We start from the raw sequence: 15,083 nt of genomic DNA, 5'->3' as shown, positions 1-15,083 counted from the left end.
ATGAAGTACAGAGCTCTGGAGTGTTTTTTTTGTTGTTGTTGTTGTTGTTGTTGTTGTTGTTGTTTTGGTTACCAGGGATTGAACTCAGGGGCACTTAACCACTGAGCCACATCCCCAGCCCCCTTTTGTATTTTATTTAGAGACAGGGTCTCACTGAGTTGCTTAGCACCTCACTAAGTTGGTGAGGCTGGCTTTGAACTGGAGATCCTCCTGCCTCAGCCTCCCAGGCTGCAGGCATGCGCCACTGTGCCAGGCTCAAGTGGGTTTTTGACCTGGCTTATTAACTGTGACCTTGAGCAATATCTCTCTGTACCTAAATATATTGATTGGATGGACTAGTTTAGTGGCTTTATTTTTTGTGACTAAAATTAATTTACAGTGATCAATATAAACGAGAATATTTAACTGACATGCACATTTCACATGATAGTACTGCTCTTAGTGTGTTGGTTTGATAATGTTTTATTCTATTAAAAATACTGGTTGATCCACTCAGGTCATTCCACAACCCACTGGTGATTCCATCTTGTTTAGGTGATTTCTAGGCAGAAAACATTTCGAAAGTGTGCATATACGTGTTTTTCATCAGATTTTTGGTTTCGTATTAACGTGTTACCTGGTGTAACTCACAGTAGCTATCTCTACACTGACACTGCATTTACTCCACACAAAACTGGGGTATAGAGTAGTACTCAGTTTTGTATTTATTCGGAGTCAAAATGGGGCCAGAGTCTCTCTTTCAGGAGTCCTCTCATGTCGGCTGTGTGGCCTTTTACAAGTCTGGTTTCTCTTTTTCCCTTGAGAGGAGGGTTGCTGGGGATTGATCCCAAGGCCTTGTGCATACTAAGTAAGCCCTCTATCACCCAGAGAATCCCCCAGCCTCTGCAGGTTTTTTGTTCCACACAGCTGAGGCTCAGGACATAACCTTCTTCAGTAGTTGAAGTTAGCTGATAGCTTTGGGGTGTGAACGGAAATGTGTGTGCAGGATATAAGAAAAGTTGCGTTTTGTGGGTCTGTTGTTTGCAATCCTGAGTCAATCATTCGCCCCACCCTACTCCCGGGAGTGCATATGTTCCCCAGGTATGACTTCCAGTGTAGGGGGCTCAGGTTCCTGAGCACTTAACGCAGGCCTTTCTGGGACCTTGGGTCCTGCAAGTACAGGTCTCCACAGCGCCTTTGCAGTAGCTCCTGACAGGCTCACCCAGGGCGGGCCGGGCCCGCCGGGCTGATAGGGCGCGGGGACAGTCCTTTGCAGACTGCTATGCCTCAGATCCAGCCTTGAGCCTGGAGGCCTCGCACCTGGTGGTTCCCTATTACCTTCTCTGGCCCAATGCACCGAAAGGCCGACACTCGAGATTGCAAAGCCAAGCGCAAGTCAGAGTAGGGCAAGGGAAAGGCGCCTGTTCCAGTTTCTCTTAGAGGTTATGCGTCTTCTGCCGAGTTGCCCCATTTTTCTCGCACATCTCTTGAGACCCTACTGCAACATGCACGAATCACTGTCCAACTCGGTCATGACCGAACTTGCAAGGCAAGTGCACTTTACAGGCTGCCTGAACCAACTGCGAGACGAAGCTCGCTAGCGTCTGAGCCTACGAGGCCCGATCTTACACCGCCGCGCAGGCGCAAAAGGGCTCAAGCGCTTCCGCGCAGGCACCACCGCGGGCGTCCCGGGGTCCTCGGAGCCGGAAGCGCCTGTCCCATCTTCCGGCGTCCTCAGCGGCGGGCGGCGAGGCTCGCTCAGTTGCCCGCGGCGGCTTCGCCGCACCAAGAGAAGATGGTGGGCCGGAACAGCGCCATCGCCGCCGGCGTGTGCGGGGCGCTCTTCATCGGCTACTGCATCTACTTCGACCGCAAGAGGCGGAGCGACCCCAACTTCAAGAACAGGCTTCGGGAACGTGAGTGGGCCCTCGCGGACCGCGCGGCGCCCCTCCATCTTGGCTGCGGGCGCGGCCTCTCCTTTGGCCGCGCACCGTTCTAAGCCTCCGTCCTTAACCCGAAGGTCGAGCCTCCTTACTAGACGGAGTTTAGCTTGAGCCGCAAAGCCCAGTGCTGGCGTTGCATTCTTAAACCCTCTTGGCGGCTTCGCCGGGTGCTTCCAAGATATGAGTGAATGCTAGAGAAATTGCGGGGGAGTCCAAAGGGCTGCGCCTCCCCAGTGGCTCAGCCTCATTTCATACCTGCGACATCTTTTAGGAGCGGCTTCCCGGAGGGAAGTCGTGTCCGCAAAAACTGTCGTGATCCCCCTTCAGTTTCGGGGACCTTCCTTTGCAGCAACAGGAAAACATTTGTTTCGATCAGAAACATTTTTATAATTTATCCAGGTGGCTCAGCCGTAAGGGTTGTTAAAGGCCGGGTAGTACAGAGACGTGGCCGTAGCGGTACTAGGTTGCTGCACGTGGCCTGTAGCCGCACGTGGCTGCTGACTGGCGCGTTGGACTGTGCTGGTCGTAAGCGGTGGGCGCAGCACCACGTCCGGCTCTAGCTCCCGAGTGTTAGGAGGGGAGAGAAACAGATTATTTATTTACTTACGGTTAGGTAGTCTCACGGAAAGAAGGCTGTTCTGGATTCAGTTTCCAGGTCCGGATTGGTCACTGATAAGCATCGTGATGTTGGGCTTTTTGCATCTTAATTTCCTTAGCTGTACAATCAGGTAATGCGACTTGTCTCTTGTTGGTTTTGAGAAAAATAAAAGGTGAAGTGCCCACCACGATTTATGACGTAAACTCTGGCCGTTAAGGATGACTGTGGGAATAAAGGTCCTTTTTCTATAGTTTCACATGGATTTGGGGGGAGGAGGTGCAGGTGCAGAGCTCTATAAAAGTGGATTAATTATATCTTTAGAAGCCTTGAAGACCTGTTGAAAAGGATTTTTTTCCTCCCCTAAGTGCTAAGAATGGGACCTCAGGCCACGTGCTAGGGAAACCCTTTACTACTGAATTACACCCCCAGCCCTTTTAATTTTATTTTGAGACAGTCTCGGTTGTCCGTGCTGGCCTCCAACTTGCCGTTACAGCATGTGCCACCATACCTGGCAAGAAGACTGGTTTTTGGTTAAAGAAGTCATAAGAGCTCTCATTTCAGAGGAATTAGTATTCTCAGAGTGCCTTTTCCATCATTTTCAATCCAAATTTTTTTTTCTAGCTTTAGCAGTGACGTAATGATTTAATTGAATTACTAGCTCCAGCTGTGACAGCTTCAAGCTTTGCCATTCCTTTTTTTGTAAGATGGTGTGTTAAGCATAGGGTTTAGTACTGTCCTGACACAGTAATTGGTGAATGCTGGAGATTTTATTTGATATTTTTTGCTGAAAAGTAAGACTTTTGATTTATAGTATTTTTGCAGTCTGTTTAAAGGTAATTGCATGGTTGATACTCAAGATTTGGGGTATTTTGTGTTTGTGGAATGAAGTTGGTTTCAGTTGTTTTAAATTTGAATTTTTCTAATATTCAGTAGAATACTTAGAATATTTATATCTGCATTGAATGAATAGTTCCTCAAATCAGTCATTTAGCTTGTTGGGGTTTTTTGTTTTTTTCGTTTTAGTAGAGGCTTATGTTGTTGAAAATAAGGTTTGGGGATAGGTCTGGGATTCTAATTTATTCAGATTTTTTGTTTTCTGTTAACAGATTGTCAGTATTCTATGCATGTGTGTGCATGCTAAGGATTCAACCCCCAGGGTTTTGTGCAGATGAGGTCTGTGTTCTACCTAAGAACTATACCTGCAGCTTCTTTTGATACTCTTAAAGCATAATTTTTTATCAATCTGAATAATCATAAGTGAATTTAATCTCCAAATCATAGTGCCAACTATAGGTTATACATGCTGTGTAAAGTGATACATCTTTAGAAATACCTTAAGCTAACTTTAAAAATGATTTGTAACTTTTGTAATTCATATTTTTGAAAGTACACATAACTCGTTTTAACTTAAGTTCACAAAATAGCATTTGAGACTAATAACAGCAAATACTGAGTTAAATCCTGGCTTTACAGATTGAATGTGTAAGTCCTTTTGGTTTTTCAGTCTGTACCATTTGTCCCTTTATCCCAGAGACCCTATTTGTCTTAGGAAATTAAAGCCAGAATTTTAATCTAATTACTAAAAATGAAAATCAAATAAGGTATCTTAAATGTTGTTGATGTATCAGTCCCACATATTCAGTGACAACCATACACTTCTCCTCACCCCATGTAGATCACAAATAGAAACAGGTTTCATTCTACTGAGTTTCATTATCATTTTAGTCATTTTCCCCAAATTCTGGCTTAGTGAATTGTATTTTTCACTATTAATTCCACAAACTTCTTTTTTTAATTATTTATTTTTTTTTTTTTATTTTTATTTTTTTTACAGACTGCATTTTATGCCTTTCGTTTTTACGAAAGGGTGTGTCTTCACTGCTTTACATTGTTGGGTAGAGAGGCAGAATAGAATCATGTTTGAGGATACATGCTCTGAAGTTCAGCTTAATCACTTACTAGTGACCTTGGTAAATTTTCTCATTTGTAAGATGGAGGCGGCAGTAGTATCTGTTTTAAAGTCATTGGGAGGGTTAAATATGATGATGACATTTAGACCAGGCATGGTGGTGCACATCTGTTATCGCAGTGACCCTGGAGGCAGGAGAATTGCAAGTTGGAGACCAGCCTTGGCAATGTAGCAAGACCCTGTATAAAAAACAAAACAAAACTGAGTGTAACTCTGTGGTACAGCACCTCTGGGTTCAATCCCCAGTACAAAAAAAAAAAAAATTGAAATAGCATCTAACAAGTAGCATGTAAAACTTCCTGTGTACCTTGAACATAACACCTGAGTGTTCCTTGCCTACATTCCAGCCTCCCTACAGTCTTCTAGTCTTACTGCTCCTCTTCCAGTACAGGGTCCAATCTGTATAGGCTGTCTACCTCTTAGATAGTCTGGTCTGGTGTCTTTTTTTTTTTTTTTCTCCTGCCTGAAGAGGGCCAAAACCCTTAAGCGGATCAAGGATGCAAGGATAGAATTAGTTTCTGTCTTCTGTTTTTCACACTTAGTAATCCAGTGATGAACACTTAAGGTAGTATTTAAGAAAAATTGGTAGTCTTTACATAAGGTCGATTTTAACTTATATTTTTATGTTGATATCTTCAGAATTGTTTTTAAGCCTTAACTAGCAGGTAACACTTTGTGTGTTATGAGGACCTAGAGTTGTCAAGGGACACTGGTGTGATTAAATCTAGTTTGTAGGGATAGTCAGAAAAGAATGTATCCTGACAATTGTAAATTAATCACGTCCGGATTTAGGCAAACAGGATACTGCTTCAGCCATTCATTGACACTCAGTTTTCAGGGGACATTGCTTGTTTTGTGGCTTTTGTTTCTTGAACTACTCCTATAAGATTAGTTAGGCTTTATTGTTGGAGAGTTAAGAGATTTACCTTCCTTAGGTTCTCTAGCTAATAAGTAGTAGAGCCTTACCTTTTCTTAGCTATGCCACCTGATTATTCGTCCTGTCATTGTGGTTTTTAGTGACACTCCAGGCAGAGGCCTTTTTTCCTCCTTAACTAGTAAGCAGTACTTGGATTAAGATTTCAGTAGTACTTTTCTGTGTACACTCCCCTCTTTTTTGCCAAATGCAGAAAAACTTAGTTTTCAACATTGAGAATCTGATATGTTTGGTAATAGAATTATAGGAATCTGTAGTCTAGTTCTTGCCCCTGTTCCAAGTTAACTCTGTTGAGATCCAGCTGTGGAAGCTGTCTCTGTACTCTGGATTACTAGACCCGATAACCTACAGGAAAGGAGAAGGCTCTTGCCCAGACATGTATAACTCACTGACCATAACTGTTCATGTTGCCCTGACAGATCACAAGGAGGCCAGGGAGACTGAGGTTTTTGAAGTCACCAATGTTTTGCAAATAGGATTAATGACTGCCATGGCAATCATGCTTAACTTCAATTCCCATTTTGATAATGGCAAATGAAAATATGTACATAACATTTCTTGTAGGAAGAAAGAAACAGAAGCTTGCCAAGGAGAGAGCTGGGCTTTCCAAGGTAATACTAAGTCTGATTTTTGTTTAGATTATGTTGTATATTTTGTTCTTTATGGAAATATTATCTAGAAATCTGCTTCAGGTGTGTACTTTGAGGAAGCTAGTTGATGTGTTGAACTTTGTTTTCTCTTTTAAATTAGTTTGTGAACGGGTGAGTAATTTAACTGCAGGTCATCCAGTCCTCTGTTGGCAGTAGCAGCATACAGCTACTGGACAAGGCAGTAGTTAAAGGCAATCAGATGATTGCAGAAGATATTTTTACCAGAAGAAGTGTTCTCACTTGCTTTAAAATGATAAAATACAACAACTGTTTTTCATTTTCCTTGATCCAAGTTCTTTTAAAAGGATCATGTTATTCATTTCCAAAATTACTCAAGATTATTTGCACTGATCCAGAATCCCAGGGCCCCACCAATTTTAACCTTGTAGTATTTTTGTACTCAAACCTATGCTTTTTTTTTTAATGGTTACATAGGTTTATCTTCTTGATAAAAAATTTTCTGTGACACACGAAGGAAATTAAGTAAATGTTAATGGTGGTGCTTGCTGCTTTCCCTTTTATGGAAATTACTTCTCTTGTCTGGATTGCCAGGACCTGGACTACTGGACCATTAGTGAGTTTTTTAAAAGGAAGTTAAGGCCAGGAAAAATGAAATGAAATGCTAAACGTTGTGGTGTTTTGAAGCAGTTAAGTAATCAGCATAACTAATTGAATGACTATAGTAAAGTAAAATAGGGAGGTTGTTCTAATATGTCCAGATTACCTTTCTGACTCATGTGATTTGTTCATTGTTTTTGGATATAAGGGGTTCCGTATGGGGTTTTGGGGGATGAAATCTGGGCTTTACCCATGCCAGGCAATTGCTCTATCACTGAGCCACTTCCCCATCCCTCTCAATGTATGTTTTTAGATACTGGAATATAATCAGATCCTTACTGTGTGCTTGGAAAGTCAATGTCACCATTTTCTGAAATTTTTTTTTTTTATGGATGTTGCATAATAAGAGCATATACTATGTAATTCAAAAATCAGATACTTACATAGCTGGTGGCATTGTCTATTATAGTCATTTAGATTGCTAATATATAATAAACTATTAAAAAAACAAATGCAGAGTTATTTAAATAAAGCTGCTTATAGTTTGTAATAGCAAAAAAGATTAACTCAGCATAAAGAATCAAGTATATAGAGGGTGTAGGTATTTGTACCCTTCATTTTTTATGTATGATTCAGAACTTTCCCTTTTTTTTTCTTCCTTGAGGTATTGGGGTTTACCCAGGACAGGGTCTCACTATAGTAGTGTCCATGCTGGCTTGGAACTTGTGATCCTCCTACCTCAGCATCCGGAGTAGCTAGGATTATAGGCATGTACCACCATGCCTGTCTGATTAAGAACTAGAAACTATTCAAATACCAATTTGATCAATAAATGTTTTTCTTTCGTTTGTTTTTTATTTAGGAGTTTTTTGGAAAGAAGTCTTTATTTTCTCTGTATTGGTTAGGTCCCTGGTATAATTTTGCTATCACTTACTAAATATTCTGTTTCCAAACAGTTACCAGACCTTAAAGATGCTGAAGCTGTTCAGAAGTTCTTCCTTGAAGAAATACAACTTGGTGAAGAGCTGCTAGCTCAAGGTGATAGTCATTGAAGATGGAGGAACTAGATAGTCTTCACAACAATATAAACTTATAATGGAAAGGGGGTTTGCTTGTGTAGTTTGGGTGTTTTTATAAAAGGTATTCTAAACATTTCAAGATGGGTTTTCAGGCACTTAATAATGTAAGGATTATTTTATAAGATTGACTCCAGAAAGAAATATCCCTTATGGGTTATCATTGTCCATAATGTATTTTAAGCTAGTTTTAGGCTTACTTGCTTCATCATATGATATAGAGGATATAATAAGTAATTTATAGTGAAGTTACTTTTAAGCAGCTTAGAGTAAATAACCACAGGGCAGTATAAATAATAACTGAAGGAATGTGAGTTAGGAATGTGTTTCTCAATTCTCTCATCTAATCTTGAGGTCTTTTCCATTATATGTAGGAAGGAATGACTAATATTAGCCCAGAGAAAGTTAATTTACCTAATTGATGTCACACAGTGAGTTTAAGACAGTGTCATTTCAGAACCAGTCAGTAATCTGACTCAGAATTTAGGTTTTTCATTACCTTGTGCCTCATTTTTTCTATCAGTAGTATTTAAGAAGTGCTTTGAGCCAGGTGTGGTGGTGCATACCTATAATCCCATTGACTTGGGAGGCTGAGGCAGGAGGATCATGAGTTCAAATCCAGCCTCAGAAACTCAGTGAGGCCCTGAACAACTTTGTGAGATCTGTCTTAAAAATATAACAAAGAAAAAAGGGCTGGGGATGTGACTCAGTGGTTAAGTGCCCCTGGGTTCCTTCCCTAGTACCAGGGGAGGGGGGGAAAAAAAATCTTAATTGGTTTTATTTACAGTTCTTGAATTTGGCAACACTGATTCTATAAAATAGAATGTGTTTCCAAGAAATTTTTTTAATTCCTATTATGAAATTAAAATTATCAAATTGACTTTCATTTAAGACTTTTATTAAGTAAAATCTTAATCTGTAAATCTGTTTAGTGTTACATTGGCTTTTATTTCAAAAGTAGCTTTGAAGTAATTAATTAAAGTGGTCTTTTATTAGATTGTTTTTCTTATTTTTGTTGCTGTATTCCTAGATCAGGTCAGGGTTGGACTGCATGATGTGGAACATTTGTTTGTGTTTGTTTATTTTATGGGAAGAGTTTAATCATTTAACATGGTGGTGACCAGTTTTACTTTTAACATCTCCCCTTTCCCAAGAAATAATTTCATTACATAATTAGAAATTGCTTAATTCCACATAGAATCATGGGTTGTCTCTGTCCTGTATTCAGATTGACAATGAATTAAGAAAGATTAAAAATGAGTAGGAAAACTTGTCAAAAGTGTCTTAAGTAGTATGTATGCAAGGTAGATGCCAATCAGGAAACATTTCCAGGTCCCTTAAGGCCAGGTGCTTCAGTTTCCCCAACAACATGAGAAAGAGGACCCAGGCATTGGTAAAAGGGAAGAATAATTTCCTCAACACTAATACAGTGCTTGATTCCAAATGGCACTGCTACTGAGATCTCAAAATAACTGGGTTTGATATTCATGCTGTGTATAAATGTATGATGCTTTTAGTGATATTGGAGTTAACAGTTGATCCCACTTGTGATCTGGCTATACAGTCAGCAAAAGTAGTAGCAATATCCACTTTATACAGGAAGGGAGCTGAAGTTAGATTACATTAGTATGTTCTGAATACACTCTTCAGCAATGTTGGATCCATAGAAAAGATCATTGCCCGTGCTGATTTCTCTAGAAGAGACTTAAGGCCCTTAGGTTATCTCTTCACAGGAGGAACTGACTGTCAGCCAGTCTTATTGCCTACAACTGTACCAACCATTATCTGGAACAGTGCACACCTGAGTTGGTTCTCTTGCGATGGGCATCATTACATCTTAATTTTAGCATCCAGGAAAGGAATTGGTTTAGCAGGTCAAGATGGTGGCTGCATACACCCAGTGACCGTGGTAATCAGGAGGTATCCTCAGTGTGTAGATGGCACAATAGTTATTTCCACAATGGCAGGAGGAAAACAGCTGTTTCTGATTGTGGTTGAGAGTTTAACAGTGCCTTGCAAACCTTTACCTATATGCAGATAACATCAGATACCTCCAAAGATTTCTTGGTCTTTCCTCAGCAACTGAGACTAGAATAAGAAACACCATGGTATACCAGATTCAAGACCACATAAAGGACATCAGGAGTGACAGTCATGATACCATGCTTGTCCTTAGTTTATAGGGTGGTTTACATGGAGTGTGATGGTGATGTTCCCTGAGATGTGCTTAGTCCCCTCAAGTTTGTGTGGATATATAATATGTTAGAAGGAGATCTGACAGTGTATGGAGCATAGTGGGGAGGAGCATAGCAGATGGGTAGAGATGGTCTAAAGCATTCTGTTAAGTCACCAGTTACCCTTGTAAAAGGCTTAGAATACCACTGTCTTATAACCCTTCATCCGTTTTGTAGTATGCCTTCTCATGGCATTGTCGACTTGGTTTAGAATAAATCTGAATTGGTTCAACATTTGTGCTGTCCCTGGATTAAGGAGAAAATTTAGAAGCATTAGCAGGATTGTGGAGTAAAGGGTCCTGGGCTTAATAACCTGAAACAAATTCCTTAAAATCTCTAAGCCTTAGTTTACTTATGTAAAATGATTAGTACTAGTACCTTAGTAAAGGTAGTGAAATGACATGTACCTGTTTATAAAAATCACTAAGAATTCCAGGAGTGTGACTCAATGCCTGTATTCCTAATGGATTACATAGTGGGTTGCATACAGAAGAGGAGTCCTGAATTTAGAGGACTTGAATCTTTTCTAAAGATCTTTGCCATAAACGTGAATGATATGATACTCAGTACTATGCAAACCTGCCCTTGCTCCAAAGTCTAAGGTTGTTCACTGTACAGACTTCCTTGCAAGGATCATCTGGAGCAAAGGCAGTATACTGAGAAGTTCAGAAACATGAGCAGCTCCTAGAGAACTGAACCCAAACTTTTTTTTTTTTTTTTTTTTTTCAAACAAAGAATCCAAAAGAGATCCCCTCGCCCCCGCCCCAGGAAGATAACTCTTGAAACAGTTTTCTTAATAACATAAGAGTTGTTCAGAAAATTTGTAACAGTGGAGTTAAATTTAAAACAATTAACAGAACAAGGACCACATGGCAGGTACTTAGTATTTATTGAATGAAATCTTAAAAAAAAAAAAAAAACAACTGAATTTTTTTTGAAAGTTATTTATAAATGTTGAAGGAAATTTATAGAGAAATGAAAGTAAATTCTTCATAGAGAAAATAGTTCTTTTTTTTTTTTCTTGTCCTGCTTTTTTGTTGTGACCAGTTTTCCTACTAGTATCATTTGAGATTATTTTTTCCTTGTGTTTTTATAGGGTAACATTCAGATGGTCCAAAGGGTTAGTTTAAAGTGAAATTTGGTCGTCTTTTCACTTGAGCCTCTAATCTTCTCTCTTTACTGTCCCAGTGTTAGCAATTTCTTATGTAATCTTTCGGAAATATTTTTAAAATGTAAATAGTACTGTATTTAGATATTTCAATATTTAATTTCCCTCTTACATGTATTTTGTACACACTTCCATATTAGTACATATAATATGACTCGGGTTTTAAATTTCGTAATATTCAATTGTGTGGATGCATTATAGATTATTTCCAATTTTCTACTTCAGTGTTTTGGGTCAGCACTATAAAGACAGTGAGAAGTTGAATTTTTTACAAAAGCCCAGACTTCAGGTTGCCTGTAATTGTGTGTGAATTTTGCAGGTGAATATGAAAAAGGTGTGGACCATCTGACAAATGCAATTGCTGTGTGTGGACAGCCACAGCAGTTGCTGCAAGTGTTGCAGCAAACTCTTCCACCACCAGTGTTCCAGATGCTTCTGACTAAACTTCCAACAATCAGTCAGGTAAGAAATTGGAATGTCATGGAAGTAAGTGGGATCTGAGTTGAATGTTTAGGGATTTTTAGCAGATGTCTGATACTGGTGATACTAGTGGTTGGCCTCCTCTTCCCTCAGGTGTGACCTTCAAATGTCTGCACCCTAGACCTGAGTCAGGGAGTGTGTGCTTTAGTGTTAAATCTTAGGCCTTGGTACTTGAGCCCCCAGAGGCCATTCTCAGCTACTTCCTAAGTAGCCTGATTCTAGGTATAAAGGAGTGTGGACTCCTGACCTTTCTTATCAAAATGCTTATTCCCTCTGTTTCTGAGATGGGCTTTAAGTTTGGAGCTATTTGACTACATCCCTAAATTCCTACTCAGAGGTCCAAAATGCCGTTTATTTAAAAGATTAATGCATAACTTAAGACTTAAACAGGTTGTGTTCATTTTGAGTTCTAAGGAGCCCAAATAAATCATCTTTTTGGAATAGCATGTCCGTTCCATATATTGACTTCTAAAGTCAGTGTAATTAAAAATTAGTGATGATGGGATGTTTTCATACAATTTTTTATAGTTATTAACTGACCAGTTTTTCAGACTGTTTTGTTGTTTGGTCCTAAGGATCAGACCCAGGGCCTTGTGCATATTAAGACAAGCATACTACCACTGAGCCATGTTTTAGCCCTTTCGGACTGGTTTGTACTTAACTAGATTGGAAAAGGACTGGAAAGCTGAGACGCAAAGATTTGAGGAAAAGAATAGGAAGACCCAAAATTTGACTTAAATCTTTTAAATTTAGACTAATGCAGTTCCACTAGTTCCACTAATCCGTATCAGAATTCTTTTTGATGTTATATACTGTTTGAGGGGCAGCTGTCGGAGTCTGCCTTGTGTTGCTATAACAAAATATGTGATGCTGGATAATGTGTAAAGAAGTTTATTTGACTGACAGTTTTATTTACTGGAAAGTCCAGATGGCACAGTGTCAGTGTGACCCGGGCCCCCTGCCTATCTCACAAAATAGAGAAGCTGGACAGGAACGAGCCATGTGCGGAAGGGGCACATGTGCCAGTGAAGAAGCAAGATAGCAGGGAGGTGCCAGGTTAGCTCCTGTAATAGGAACTAACTGGGTCCTGTGGAAACTGACGGTGACCTCAGCAGTAGCACACCAGGAAACAAGTTTCCAACACATGAACCCATCCAACAGCATGACAGTACTTTGACCTGAGGGTAGTGTCTTTTGAAATGTCTGTTCAGGGTAGCTCCTAAATTCCCCTCTGGAACAGTGTCCTCCTTTACTCAGTTAAACTGTCTTAATGTTATGTAGAAATGTTTGCAGAATGCTGTGTTCCTTCCTGAAATGGCTGTGAGGCTCAAAGGGAAATGCTTGGAGCAGAGGATGATGGGTGAAAGCACTAATCACTATTCTTAGGTTGTATGGGAGTGAAAACTCTTAAGTTTCTTTTTATTTATGTTACGTGATTGACAAATGTAGCACAGTGTGGGACTGGCAGTGGCAATGTCATTTTCTTAGGTAATGGCAATGTATAAAGTGTTAAATGTTGAAATAAATATCAGAATGGGTGAAATTCAGCAACATTTTTATTTGAATACAAAGCATTTTATGTTGAACTTTAGGATCCTAATTAAATACTTAATGACACTCAAAAATTGTATTCTTTTTATTTTTCAGAGAATTGTAAGTGCTCAGAGCTTGGCTGAAGATGATGTGGAATGAGAAACATGTCAACATAATAAAATCTCAGTTAAAAAATTTAAAAATTCTTGGAAGTTGAGCAGCTCTGGGAGAATAAGGGCAAATGTGCTTGTTATAGACTGTCCTACACTGAAGTCTACCAAAGTTAATGTTTGCTTTGTGTAGATCCATTTGTTTGTTTTATTTATTTTTCCCAGTGAAAAGTGTATTTTGATAGAGCTTTTCATTTTATAAATACACTGAGTTACCAGAATATCACAGATTTCATTTATTCCTAAGACATACAGTTAGTGTATGCACGACATAAGGTTTCTTGGGCTCTAAAAACACCCAGTTCTCAGTTTTAAAAGATAGGCAAAAAAAGTGTGAAGAGTGCACATTTTTAAAGCTAGTACATTTTACTCTAAATTAGAAGAGTGGATAGAGACTTTATTTGTGAAAAAGGAGCATTAAAATTTTTGAGAAATCATTCATCTCTGAAACGTGAGGTGTGCTGCTGTGGTATGTTAACTTTACCCCCTCCCTGTGTATCAGACTTAAAATCTTTTGTTTAAATCAGTGGGCTTATGTGTTTTGGGTATTTATCTCCTTATTTTTTAAGTATATGTTGTTGCGAATGGCACCAGGAGTTAGATCTGTGTGCACCCTGATGTCACCTCATGAGCTTCTCCAGTTTGTGTCTGCTCTTTTCCTCATTCATGGGAGGGAATTGACCTGCTAATCCCTGAAGTGTTCCTTTCAGCTTCTGATTCATCTGTTTGCTGTCTTCAAGTCCACCTTCACCTGAGTGTATTTGTGCAACCAGACCTTGCATTTGTTTTAATATTCTGAATTTTGCATGCTTGCCTGAATTAGTATTTCTGAATTGATCTTTTTTAAATGGTATGACTGTCTTTGTTTTCACTGAGACTAAATAATGCTGTCACTACACTGTAAATGAATCTGAAACTTAACCTTTTAAATAACTAGGATGATCTGCTTGTAAAAATGTTCCTTTTTTGCTTTTATCTTCAGTGTACCTCCTTAATTCTTCTTCAGCTTGATTGTCTTGTGCAATGAGTGAAGTGTGATCTTGTGACTAAAGACTTGAGAAGACTGGGGTTGGTGGGACCTCATTTTCAAATAGTGGCATATTATCTGAGTCACAGACTCCGTTTCAGAACTGAAAATAAAGATCCTTGGTACTTAATGACATTTGTTGCTCTCAGCAGCATTTCTCATAACGGGTTGCCTATGTTCTAACAAGTCTGTGGAGAGATCCAGAAAACTACTATGTACCAGACTTCATTTTGGTTACTTAGAAGCTTTTCTTAACCTTTCATCTTGGGTTTGTTGTGGTTTGGTGTAGCGAATATGGTTCTAGTTTCTGCCTCTGGTTAGCTGCACAGCCTTAGGCATTTACCCTGACATCTCTGAACCTGGTATACATCTGGTATTCTTACTGTAATACTGGAACGTCAGGCCCAGAGATGTACATTTGCTGCTTCTCTCTGAGGTGCCCTCTGGGTCTATGACTGGGACCCCTCGAACAGTGCTCCCTGATGAGGTGTGCCTTGGAGGAGGGTGGCATGTACCTAAGTGCTGATTAGTGAGTTTTGCTGATGGGATCCCAAATCCAAAGCAGCATGGTGGCAGCTGGCCTAGGACTGACCTCAGCCAAGAAACAATCCTGTTGGAAGCCCACACATGGGTAGACCAAAGGGAACAGGTGGGAAATGGGAGAGGCAAACATCTTGGCAGACAGAGGAGGGGCCCAGAGAAATGAGGGCTGGCTGGAACGGTGTGGGCAGCTTAGGTGTGACCACCTCAAGAATGGTGCAGTG

General features: G+C 39.8%; 1 protein-coding gene and 1 non-coding gene across 2 annotated transcripts; both read left to right on the top strand.

The window, feature by feature from the left end:
* Window positions 1-1,688: 1,688 nt before the first annotated feature.
* Tomm20 (translocase of outer mitochondrial membrane 20) lies at window positions 1,689-14,454 on the top strand. The gene is made up of 5 exons (XM_047520454.1): window positions 1,689-1,895; window positions 5,988-6,034; window positions 7,588-7,669; window positions 11,429-11,571; window positions 13,237-14,454. Exons 1-5 carry the CDS (start codon window positions 1,775-1,777, stop codon window positions 13,279-13,281), a joined length of 438 nt encoding a protein of 145 aa, XP_047376410.1. The 5' UTR covers window positions 1,689-1,774; the 3' UTR covers window positions 13,282-14,454.
* On the top strand, window positions 2,056-2,188 carry LOC124962490 (small nucleolar RNA SNORA14). The gene has a single exon (XR_007104505.1). It is a non-coding gene; the product is annotated as a small nucleolar RNA SNORA14 (small nucleolar RNA).
* Window positions 14,455-15,083: the final 629 nt, after the last annotated feature.

This window comes from Sciurus carolinensis, chromosome 12, assembly GCF_902686445.1.
Source record: "Sciurus carolinensis chromosome 12, mSciCar1.2, whole genome shotgun sequence".
Taxonomy (NCBI): Eukaryota; Metazoa; Chordata; class Mammalia; order Rodentia; family Sciuridae; genus Sciurus; species Sciurus carolinensis.
The sequence above is the reverse complement of the archived record's forward strand: the minus strand, read 5'-3'. Positions and strand labels throughout refer to the sequence as shown.

Excerpts from the sequence above, each read along its gene's own strand:
- Tomm20 (XM_047520454.1), top strand. The coding sequence starts at position 1,775 with ATGGTGGGCCGGAACAGCGCCATCGCCGCCGGCGTGTGCGGGGCGCTC. Across the intron at positions 6,035-7,587 it reads AGAGAGCTGGGCTTTCCAAG|TTACCAGACCTTAAAGATGC; the intron begins GTAATACTAAGT and ends GTTTCCAAACAG. Across the intron at positions 7,670-11,428 it reads TGAAGAGCTGCTAGCTCAAG|GTGAATATGAAAAAGGTGTG; the intron begins GTGATAGTCATT and ends TGAATTTTGCAG.